The sequence below is a fragment of the Perca flavescens genome, chromosome 23, assembly GCF_004354835.1.
Source record: "Perca flavescens isolate YP-PL-M2 chromosome 23, PFLA_1.0, whole genome shotgun sequence".
NCBI lineage: Eukaryota > Metazoa > Chordata > Actinopteri > Perciformes > Percidae > Perca > Perca flavescens.
Window position 1 is genome coordinate 2,592,140 of NC_041353.1, and position 12,404 is coordinate 2,604,543.

At 42.4% G+C, this 12,404-nt stretch overlaps 1 protein-coding gene across 4 annotated transcripts in view; it reads right to left on the reverse strand.

Moving 5' to 3' along the window:
* The window catches only part of phf21b (PHD finger protein 21B), a 130,773-nt gene that overhangs the window by 10,433 nt on the left and 107,936 nt on the right, over positions 1-12,404 (reverse strand). For all 4 annotated transcript variants that reach the window (XM_028571392.1, XM_028571391.1, XM_028571390.1 and 1 more), the window contains exons 5-9: positions 9,209-9,301; positions 6,640-6,930; positions 3,897-4,040; positions 1,829-1,880; positions 583-659 (exon numbers count right to left, since the gene is read on the reverse strand). In XM_028571392.1, coding sequence (XP_028427193.1) covers positions 583-659; positions 1,829-1,880; positions 3,897-4,040; positions 6,640-6,930; positions 9,209-9,301 — 657 coding nt within the window. The remainder of the gene's footprint in view (positions 1-582; positions 660-1,828; positions 1,881-3,896; positions 4,041-6,639; positions 6,931-9,208; positions 9,302-12,404) is intronic.

Genomic DNA, 12,404 nt, shown 5'->3' on the forward strand with positions numbered 1-12,404 from the left:
GGAGATATGCTGGCTCTATACACAATAAAAGTCCTGATTATTTACATGGAGTCTGGTGGAGATATGCTGGCTCTATACACGCTAAAAGTCCTGATTATTTACATGGAGTCTGGTGGAGATATGCTGGCTCTATACACGCTAAAAGTCCTGATTATTTACATGGAGTCTGGTGGAGATATGCTGGCTCTATACACGCTAAAAAAATATAAAAAAATGAAAAAAACAGTTGAAAGAAAGTCTGTTATGATGATGGTAACTGGGTTGGTATTTACTTGCCCGTGGTGTTTTATTTTTCTCTCTCTCTCTGTCTCTCTCTCTGTCTATGTGTCTCTCTCTCTGTCTGTGTGTCTCTCTCTCTTTCTCCGTTCCTCTCTCTGTGTATGTCTTTCTCTCTCTCTCTGTTTCTCTCTCTCTCTTTCTCTCTCTCTCTCTCTCTGTCTCTCTCTCTCCGTTTCTCTCTCTCTCTCTCGGGCTACTGGGCAACCCTTACTGTTGAGCGCTGTAAACAAAGAGGGTCTTCCTCTTTAACAACAAGGTCTATCCCTGTAGGCATCCTAACTGACAGTAACAAACATGTCTGACCTCTGGTTCAAAGAGGCCGCTGTAGGCCGGGTTGGCTGTGCTTCGTCTCTTCCTCTCCTGTCTCTTCGTCTGGATTTCTGTTCAAAACAAAAACACATCTTCGGGTTACAGACAGAAACAGAACGGAGCAGATAAACTACTCTTGATGAGTCAACTCGCTGGGCTACTATCTCACACACGGCGCAGTGCGGCAAAAACCCGGCGCAAGTGTCTTTGCTAGTTTAAGACCGACCCAGTTGTCAGTTTCCCGTCTAGCGCCCACTTTATTTAAATAGCAAACAGAGCTGCTGGTCTTACAGGGAGGTGTGTTCAGGTGCATTCTGGGCGTGCTGGTCTTACAGGGAGGTGTGTTCAGGTGCATTCTGGGCGTGCTGGTCTTACAGGGAGGTGTGTTCAGGTGCATTCTGGGCATGCTGGTCTTACAGGGAGTTGTGTTCAGGTGCATTCTGGGCGTGCTGGTCTTACAGGGAGGTGTGTTCAGGTGTATTCTGGGCGTGCTGGTCTTACAGGGAGGTGTGTTCAGGTGCATTCTGGGCATGCTGGTCTTACAGGGAGGTGTGTTCAGGTGCATTCTGGGCATGCTGGTCTTACAGGGAGTTGTGTTCAGGTGCATTCTGGGCGTGCTGGTCTTACGGGGAGGTGTGTTCAGGTGCATTCTGGGCGTGCTGGTCTTACAGGGAGGTGTGTTCAGGTGCATTCTGGGCGTATGTCTATCTTGAGGCAGCGGGAAGTGATGGCACCATTGACCAACAAAAACCTGGTCTAAAGTCAATAACGCAGCATTTCATTGTTATTTTAACAGAGCATTAGTTAAATGCTCCTAGGCTCGTGCACAGCACACACACTATGCTTGTTACACACACAGGGACACACAGAAGCACACACACACACACACACGCAGAAGATTACAAATAAAAATATTAGGGTGCAAATCCTCCATCATAACAGCAATGCTCGCCTGGCTTTTAAAGGGAATGGGAGATGATCTCTGATTGGTTAATGAATGGGAGATGATGTCTGATTGGTTGATTGCATGTTACGCCAAAAACACACCTCTGATTAATGAAGACACTAAGTACAACCCTTTAGGAGCCAGGGGCCCGGCACACAGACCCTTTTATCCGCTGTCTAACTAGCAAAAGTGGATTTGGCCACGCCCTAAACACACCTGCACCAGGGTATCGAAGAGTTTTGAACATACAAATCCATATTTAAGAGCGTGAATAAGATCAGCCGGTGAACTCACCTTCCAGGTGTTCTGTGGTTACGAGGCCAAGGGCGACCATGAAGGCAATTTTCTGGAACAGAGAGAGACAGAGAGAGAGAGACAGGGAGAGAGACGCATACAGAGAGAGCAAATGAGAGAAAGAGAGAGAGAGACACACATAGAGAGAGAGACAGAGAGTGATGTGAGAGAGAGACAGAGAGGGAGGTGAGAGGGAGACAGAGAGGGAGGTGAGAGGGAGACAGAGAGGGAGAGAGAGGGTGGTGAGAGAGAGACAGAGAGGGATGTGAAAAAGAGACAGAGAGGGAGGTGAATGAGAGAGAGAGACAGAGAGGGATGTGAGAGAGAGACAGAGAGGGAGGTGAGAGAGAGACAGAGAGGGAGGTGAGAGAGGGAGGTGAGAGAGAGACAGAGAGGGAGGTGAGAGAGAGACAGAGAGGGAGGTCAGAGAGAGAGAGACAGAGAGGGAGGTGAGAGAGAGACAGAGACAGAGAGAGGGAGAGACAGAGGGAGAGAGAGGGAGAGAGAGGGAGAATATGTCAGCGTCTTTCACTAAAGAGAAGACCTCCATGATGAACTGCAGAAGGTATACTCTGTGATCCTGCACCCTCTGCAGGAAGTGAGCCAGATGAGGCATACGTACGTACGGGGGTGTCACCGGGGTGAGTATGGAGTTGGGAGGGGACCATCACAGCATACTCACTAAAAACTACACTACACCTCTGGCTCAACGTCTATTCCACACACGTGTCAAACTCAAGGTCCGCGGGCCAAATCGGGCCCCTCGCAGATTTTGATGCGGCCCGCATAGCAGTTTAGGTTCACAATAGACTTTGGCCCACAAAGTTTTTGTAGCTTTTTTCATTTTTCAACTTTTTTTGCCACTTTTCCAATGTGTTTTTTGGCCCGTTTTATGACTCAACTTTTTGTCCTTTTTTCTTTGATGGCTAAGTTACTTCTTTTGCTGACTTTTTTGGGGTCTTTATGTCGACCAAGCTGTAAGTGAGAAGATTATATGAGACATGCAATAATCCAATAAAATATGCTTGCAGGGTTCATACGCATTTTAACCAATACTTTTCGGCAAATTTCCATGTGTTCCTGAAAATGTCAGTCGACATTCTACTATAGGAATACTAATCAGTGTTAAAGTTTACCCTCAGAGGTTTAACTATAAAATTAATGATAATGTTTGTGGCTCATACTGGGATTCATAATATCTCTCCCTGAATACAACGCTGAGTGTATCAGCGTGCATCCTATCTGATAACTCTCATGGGTTGTTTTCGGAGTTTGAGCTATTGAACTCAGGAAAGAGGTACAGGGTTCCTCTCTGCAAATATAATAATAGGTATAAGCACTCATTTGTTCCTCTCGCAGTTAAGCTCATAAATGAGCAGCAATGAATGTATGACCACGAATTCTATTAATGTAAATTTGTGACTGAATGTATGTATGGATAGGAATGAAAAATTATTGAATTTTTACAATGGATTGTAAGGATATTTATATTACCAAAGGGATACTTTTGTTTTTTTTTATTAACTGCCTTTTTAGAAAATGGTAACTTGTAATTTTTTTACAGCTACTAGTGTTCAATGTCTAACTGTTTTAACCCTGTGTTTGATGTGTGTCTCTGTTACTCTTGCAGCAATTTCTCTCTGTCCAAAACAAATTCTCCTTAGGGAGACTAATAAAGAGACTTTAACTTTAGGTTAAGACGATGTGAAAATACATTTATTAATCACATATTATTATGCTGTGTTAAAAAAAAAAAATCCATGACTTTTCCAAAACTTTCTGGGTCTTTTTATGTTTCCAAAACTTTTCCAGGCTTGGAATTTGCATTTTTCAAATTCCATATCTTTTCCAGTTTTTTTCAAAATGTATGAACCCTGTGCTTGACTTTTAGGATGAAATAATAGCACGTGAATAACCTAAACATGTCTGGCCCTGGATGGGATTCTTGTTTTGCAGTGTGGCCCTTCGTGGAATTGAGTTTGACCCCCCCAAGTCTATTCCAACAGGTTATATCTAAAACCTTTCCTCCACCAGTCTGATCGGCTCTGTGAGTTAGATTGTTTCTCACCTCTGGGTCTTCGTCTTTCTTCTGGCTGGGAGATTTCGGAGTGGGGGATTTCGGAGCGGGTGGGGCCTCCTGCGACGGCAGGTCCGCCTGGGCCCCCGGGGACCCCTCAGTGCTGCTGGGGGCCTGCGGCTGGATTATTATCACCTGGGGACAACGAATATACAGAGACAACATTAGAATAAAACACGGGAGATGAAGTTCATCATTTAATAACCAGTTTAAGGGTAACTTCAGTGGTTTCCAACCAGGCTCAGGCTATTTTTCTGTGTCTAAAAGTGACTGATGGGAACAACAATCTTTGAAATTAGTCCGGTATTAAGCAACAAAACAAGCTGAAATATAACATTAAACCGTCAGTTAGTGTCCCCTAAAAGTTCTGTTGTTGTCACTGACAGACTCAGATTATTATTCTAAGTGTCTGAGAACATTATGGGATGGATCCCTACAGAGATAGACCTTTTAGTTAAAGATGTAACAGCCCCGAAATCAACATCACCAAACTACACCAGACTCCATGTAAATAATCAGGACTTTTATCATCGTAAAACACACTTCATTCAAAGTGGACAGAAACTAAATAAAACTATCAAAAGCCGTCTTGGTTCATCTTTCCACTGTTCCAACAATCACCACTCTGGTTTGGTTGAAATAAACCCTTAATTCACCCATTTACATGTGGAGATATGCTGGCTCTATACACGCTAAAAGTCCTGATTATTTACATGGAGTCTGGTGGAGATATGCTGGCTCTATACACGCTAAAAGTCCTGATTATTTACATGGAGTCTGGTGGAGATATGCTGGCTCTATACACGCTAAAAAGTCCTGATTATTTACATGGAGTCTGGTGGAGATATGCTGGCTCTAGACACGCTAAAAGTCCTGATTATTTACATGGAGTCTGGTGGATATGCTGGCTCTATACACGCTAAAAGTCCTGATTATTTACATGGAGTCTGGTGGAGATATGCTGGCTCTATACACGCTAAAAAGTCCTGATTATTTACATGGAGTCTGGTGGAGATATGCTGGCTCTATACACGCTAAAAGTCCTGATTATTTACATGGAGTCTGGTGGAGATATGCTGGCTCTATACACGCTAAAAGTCCTGATTATTTACATGGAGTCTGGTGGAGATATGCTGGCTCTATACACGCTAAAAGTCCTGATTATTTACATGGAGTCTGGTGGAGATATGCTGGATCTATACAAGCTAAAAGTCCTGATTATTTACATGGAGTCTGGTGGAGATATGCTGGATCTATACAAGCTAAAAGTCCTGGTTATTTACATGGAGTCTGGTGGAGTTTGGTGATGGTGATTTTGGGGCTGTTTCATGTTAAACTAAAAGGATCTTACTCTTTAACTAAAAGGTCTATCTCTGTAGGGATCCATCCCATAATGTTGTCAGACACTTAGAACAATAATCTGAGTCTCTCAGCGGCAACAACAGAACTTTTAGTGGACGCTGACTGCTGCTGAACATCTGTCCTGTAGGGTTACATTACAGCTCAGTTCACGGCTTAATAATGGACCAATTTCAAAGATTGTTGTTCTCGTCAGTCACTACGACACAAATGCATGGGGAAAATAGGATCCAGGTCGAAAAATACTGAAAATACCCTTTATGTTCTTAATTAAAGAATTAATATGTTTTTCTCTACTCATCATAACAGAATAAAATCTTTTGAAATGAATCAAATTCACAGACAAAAGGACACATTTTCAGATGTTTTTGAATCTTAAAGGAGAATTACGGTAGATTTCAACACGCAGCTTTGTTGTCGCGGAGTGCCGTCAGTAGCGAGAAAACCGAAAACAATCGGTGTTGCCTCCACCGAGTTATCCTCCTGCTACGGTTTGCACCCAGGCGGCTGAAACGGGGCAGGTTTTAAACGTGCTTTTAGCCTCTTAACATGTTCGAGATGTCATTACAAGTGCCTCGCCCACGTGAACTGATTCTGTTTTTCTCGCTACCGACAGCACTCCGTGACCACAAACAATAGATCTAAGTGTTGAAATCGACCGTAATTCTCCTTTTAAAATCCGTTAAAAAGTTTCTGTGTGTGGCAGAATAATTCATATTTAATACAATATACAGTACAGGCCAAAAGTTTGGACACACCTTCTCATTCAATGTGTTTCCTTTTCATTTTCATGACTATTTACATTGTAGATTCTCACTGAAGGCATCAAAACTATGAATGAACACATATGGAATTATGTACATAACAAAAAAGTGTGAAATAACTGAAAACATGTCTTATATTTTAGATTCTTCAAAGTAGTCACCCTTTGTTTTTTTTGATAACTCTGCAAACCCTTGGTGTTCTCTCAATGAGCTTCATGAGGTAGTCACCTGAAATGGTTTTACCTTCACAGGTGTGCTTTGTCAGGGTTAATTAGTGGAATTATTTCCCTTATTAATAAAAAAGCAAAGGGTGACTACTTTGAAGAATCTAAAATATAAGACATGTTTTCAGTTATTTCACACTTTTTTGTTAACTACATAATTCCATATGTGTTCATTCATAGTTTTGATGCCTTCAGTGAGAATCTACAATGTAAATAGTCATGAAAATGAAAAGGAAACGCATTGAATGAGAAGGTGTGTCCAAACTTTTGGCCTGTACTGTAAGTATATATATATATATATATATATATATATATATATATATATATATATTCAGTGGTGTAGGTGGAGACACCAGCCTTGTCAGCGCTGAAGAGCAGTGGCTGCACCTTGACGGCCTCGCTGACGCCTGATGCCCCGTTGCCTGTGGCGGGGGAGGTGGCGATGATGGCGTACGCCACGCCGGGCCCCGCGGGGGCGTGCTGGACGGGGCTGCCCGAGTCTGGGCCCCCTGAGGTGTCGCTCTGGCGCTCGGGGCTGAAGGTGCTGTTGGCGGTGGGCAGCGTGGGGCCCTGGCTCCGCGGACTGACCACCGCCGTGGCCCTCGGCAGGCCGAGAGGCTGCAGCTCCTGACACGGACTGTGGGGGAGGCTGTCGGGGATCTGGGTCTTTGGCCTGACCTGCAGCAATATCAGAACAACAACAGTAAGGGTTGTGGCCAATTTGGACATGTGCTGCATGCGTGTATTATGTGTATAGTGTACAGTATGTGTGTGTGTGTGTGTGTTAGGGCTGTGCAATTAATCGACATTTAATCGTGATTATGATTTCGGCTCCCAATGATCACAAAAACAGAATAATTGAGAAAAACAATTATTTAGCTCATTACGTTTTACAAGTATACTCTTATTTTCTCTTGTGTTCTGAATGAAAAAATTAAATATTTTTTAAATAGGAAAAGTATAACGGCAAATTTCACAGTTGTATGTGTTTATTTTTACGGTTGATTTATTTAACTTTTTACACTGTTTTTTAAGTATTTCTGTGTTTTTCAATAATTGCTTTCCAGAAGTCAACGAGTAATCGTGTTAAATTATCGTGATTTCAATATTGACCGAAATACTCAGGATTATATTTCTTTCCATAATTGCGCAGCCCTAGTGTGTGTGTGTGTGTGTGTGTGTGTGTGTGTGTGTGTGTGTGTGTGTGCATTAAGTCAGACTCTGGAGCAGAGGGACAGACACAGAGCTGTAGCCAAGCCAAAGTAGAACACTTTTTAATTAACTTTATCAGTTATCAGGCAAATACAGTAAAACGCTGATATAGATCATCTGAAAACTGCCAAAAGAAGGGCCCATCACCTGAGCAAAACCTTACAAAGAGACCCAAAATGTATGCAGGGGAAAATTGCATTTCTTTTTATTGAAAAATGTCCCATTTTCTTGAGGAAGGACACCTGAACCCCCCTCCTAAGTCTTCCACAAAGCCAGGAAAAGACAGTGCACTCGTGGTCGGTGATGTGTGTCGCCCAGACGTGAGCGCGCTGCTGATGCTGCCCGTCGTCCAATCAGAGGACAGAGAGTCATACCTGTCTGACACACATCCCCTCACGTCTGACTCGGAGGCCGATGTGTGTTTGTGCCGACACCTGCTGGCCGTCTGACAACACTGCAGCCACAAACACAACACAACCTCTCCACAAAAAGACTGTACTTAAGTAAAAATACTATTACTTTGATTAACAATGAGGGAGTAATTTAATCTTATGAAAGGACAATACAAATGTTAAGACCTTTGTGAACGAAACTCAAGACTTTCTAAAGAAATGTTAAGACTCTAAAGCAAGGGTGTAACTAGATCTTCAACTGTCTATGGAGGTCCCAGGACATGTATGCATGGATTTAAAAAAAAGACACAAAAACATCAAAAAAATTGTTGACAAACATGTCCAAAAAACCTTGAAAAAGGCGACAAAAACTACAAAGAAAGCGGCAAAAACATTGAAAAAGGAACAAAAACGGCTCATCAGGTATAGCGTGCGCCCACATACAGAGGAACAGTCCTCGATGCAGAGGCCATGGGTTCGATTCCGACCTGTGGCCCTTTGCTGCATGTCACTCCCCCCTCTCTCTCACTCCCCTTTCATATCTAAGCTGTCCTATAACAAATAAAAGGCCTAAAATGCCCCAAATAATTATCTTAAAAAAATTAAAAAAGGAATAAAAACTTTGGGAAAAAAGCCCAGTTTTGGTTCTTTCAGGGAATGATTGTAAAGATTTACTAAAAATATGTTTAAGTTGTTTCCTCTCTAACTGGGACGTTTTGGGACTGATTGGTGGGATTGTTGTGGATGAAGTACAGTGTGTGTGTGTGTGTGTGTGTGTGTGTGTGTGTGTTCGTGCGTGCCTTTGTATGTGTGTGTGTGTGTGTTCGCACATCTGTGTGTGTCTCTGTCTGTGTCTGTGTCTGTGTGTGTGTGTGTGTGTGTGTGTGTGTGTGCGTGGGGTCTGTGTGTGTGTGCACACCTGTCTGTCTGTGTGTGTGTGTGTTCGCGCATCTGTGTGTGTCTCTGTCTGTCTGTGTGTTTGTGTGTGTGTGTGTGTGTGTGTGTGTGTGTGCACACCTGTCTGTGTGTGTGTGTGTGTGTGTGTGTGTGTGTGTGTGTGTGTGTGTGCGTGCGTGCATCGGTTTGTGTGTGTGTGTGTGTGTGTGTGTGTGTGTGTGTGTGTGTGTACATACACTGGTAAGAGCCAATGAGGTGTAACCATGTATCAGCTAATTTAAATAGCTCACGTTACTGTATCGTATATAACAGTTAACTTCAGTTAATTTTGGATGAGGCAGAGCCACCGTCGCTGCGTCCGGAGCTTAGCCCCGCCCCAAGACGACTGTGATTGGTTTAAAGAAAAGCAAACAACCCACCAGGGTGTTTAGTTCCCTGGAGAGTGATGAAGGTACCTGAGGTAGCACAGTGGCTGCTTGTCCTGCCAGCCGGTGCAGGGAGCTGACTTGAGGCACCTTGATGGGCACAGCAGTGAGAGTTCCCAGCATCTGAAACACACACAAACGCAACACACAAATAAGTCCTCAGACATTACATTGTATACAAACAGGTAATTATAGAAAACATGCACCAGGGCTGCAACTACATACAGTAACTGTATTTTCTTCTCCATCCATATTATCCCAACTTATTTATCACATTTTATTCATCAATTCTTCTACTCAGAAACTTTTAAAGGTGTAGTGTCTTGTATCTTTCTTACGATGGTGTATTATTTTCTGTGTTGTTGTTTTTGTAACTACTCAATGCCAATGGTGTTTGTGTGCGTTTCAGACTGCAGGCAAAAATGGCCCCAATCTGATTTTGTTTTTGGGGTCAAGTGACCAGGTCAGACTACTAGCAGTAGTAGTGTGAACACTCAAATATTGCCCAGATCTGATTTTCTTCAAATCAGATTTAGACCACATCCATATGTGGTCCTGAATCAGAACCAGGTCTGATTTATTTCAATGCGGCCGCAGTGTGAACAACCAAGGTGGATTTAATGCGACTTTTACGTCAATCCACATCGACATTTTTCACAATTATGCTCCGGTGGGAGTTAGCCCGAGACACAGACAGTAACATTAAAAACTGGACTAGCCTACAACATGGAGACCAGTGATGGAGCAAGTCACTGGAGGGAGAGGGAGGTGTTAGACCTGATTAGTGTTATTCTCATTAATGTTACGGCTGCTAACACACAAACATTTTGAAATCAAAGCCAAAATGCTGACTTCCTCCATAACCTCCCTAACTTTATTGCACCAGCGTGCTGCGTCTGATGCCATTGGTATTGTTCAAAACCACAAACAGTTCACACTGGAATCTGATATAGGCCACGTTTTAAAAAGGTAACGTGAACAGTCAAACAAACAAAAAAATGCAAAAAAATCTGAATTAAGCATTAAGACTCGCGGTGTGAACGTAGCCATTGTCTGCCCTTCAATGATCTTTCGAGTTGAAATCGATAATCAAAAATGTGTGTTGTTGAAAGAAGGTGGCTCTCGTTTCTGAGAGATTCTTGAAACTGCACATGAACAAAGCGAATGATCTCAATGTTTTGAGATGTTTTATGTAAAGCTCTCTTGAGTTGCCTTGTTGCTGGAATCTGCTACATGAATAAAGCTGCCTCGCCTCGCCAAAACTACACAACAGAGACGTGTCTTTTCTGGGTTATGATTAAATAAATCCAGAGGCTTTAATATCAGTCCCGTTAAGATGGCTTTACAGCGTAGAGGGGTTTTCCTCTGAGACGTAGAAGCAGCGGTTCATATCCCAGAATAAGAGTTTAATTTGTGCTGTAATGAGGATCTCCACCCTCAGCTTTAAATCACAGGCAGCTGATGAAACTGGGTGACTCATCCTCAGGGAATCTGAAATGGACCTCGAGAGTTAGACAGAGTTTAAACCTCCGATTAGTCCCAGAACATTCTCCTGCCTTTTCTTTCCCCTTCACTTTGTTGTTTGGCATTAATATAGCATTGCATGGCATTTAGAATCAGAACCAGAATCTGCTTTATTGGCCAGGTTTGTACAAACAAACAAGGGAATAAGACTCTGGTTAATCTTTGCTCTCACTTAAAGATGCAGTAGGTAAGTCTTATAAAACTAACTTTCTGTCATATTTGCTGAAACTGACCCTATGTTCCAGTAGAATTACATCCTGCTCCTCTGTCACCTCCTACAGCCTGTACTGCGATTGGCAAAATTCCGCCTCTACCGGTTGATTTTCTCCAATCAGGGCCACAGGGGGGGGTCTATCTGTCTGTCAATCACTGCTTAGACACGCACACGCATATATAGCGTTCTCCCCTCCCACTTCCCCGCGCACGAGCTGCAGAACAGTTTCCCAAAACTCCGGTGGTGAATCATTTTTTATTAATAAGGGAAATAATTCCACTAATGAACCCTGACAAAGCACACCTGTGAAGGTAAAACCATTTCAGGTGACTACCTCATGAAGCTCATTGAGAGAACACCAAGGGTTTGCAGAGTTATCAAAAAATACAAAGGGTGGCTACTTTGAAGAATCTAAAATATAAGACATGTTTTCAGTTATTTCACACTTTTTTGTTAACTACATAATTCCATATGTGTTCATTCATAGTTTTGATGCCTTCAGTGAGAATCTACAATGTAAATAGTCATGAAAATACAAAAGGAAACGCATTGAATGAGAAGGTGTGTCCAAACTTTTGGCCTGTAATGTATGATATGAATGAACTCTTGAAGGCGCTTTGTGTTGAATGTTCAGTGTGTGTGTGTGTGTGTGTGTGTGTGTGTGTGTGTGTGTGTGTGTGTGTGTGTGTGTGTGTGTGTGTTTTACGACACGCTGCAGATCAGCTGACATCATCTGCAGCTTCACTCAAGGTCAGAGCGGCACCAACGTTAACGGCTGACCGCCACATAAACTACGGCAGGGCCTAGAGGACAAACAACAGCAGAGAAGGTGACACAAATACTAATCAGAGGGGAAACGGTGTGCACTAGAGACACATTCATTTAAGAAGTACTCAGATCCTCGTCATCTCAGCGTGACTTGTAGTCCGTTATACTGTCGGCTAGTTTACTTTAGAATCAGACATCAGATTTTATAAACTACATGTGTTCTGTGTGCAGGAATCTTAATGTGTAAAGTAACTAGTAACTAAAGTAACTAAAGCTGTAACTGATGAATGTAGTGGAGTAACTAAAGTAACTAGTAACTAAAGCTGTAACAGATGAATGTAGCGGAGTAACTAAAGTAACTAGTAACTAAAGTAACTAGTAACTAAAGCTGTAACAGATGAATGTAGCAGAGTAACTAAAGTAACTAGTAACTAAAGCTGTAACAGATGAATGTAGAGGAGTAACTAAAGTAACTAGTAACTAAAGCTGTAACAGATGAATGTAGCGGAGTAACTAAAGTAACTAGTAACTGAAGCTGGAACAGATGAATGTAGAGGAGTAACTAAAGTAACTATAACTAAAGCTGTAACAGAAGAATGTAGCGGAGTAACTAAAGTAACTAGTAACTAAAGCTGTAACAGATGAATGTAGCAGAGTAACTAAAGTAACTAGTAACTAAAGCTGTAACAGATGAATGTAGAGGAGTAACTAAAGTAACTA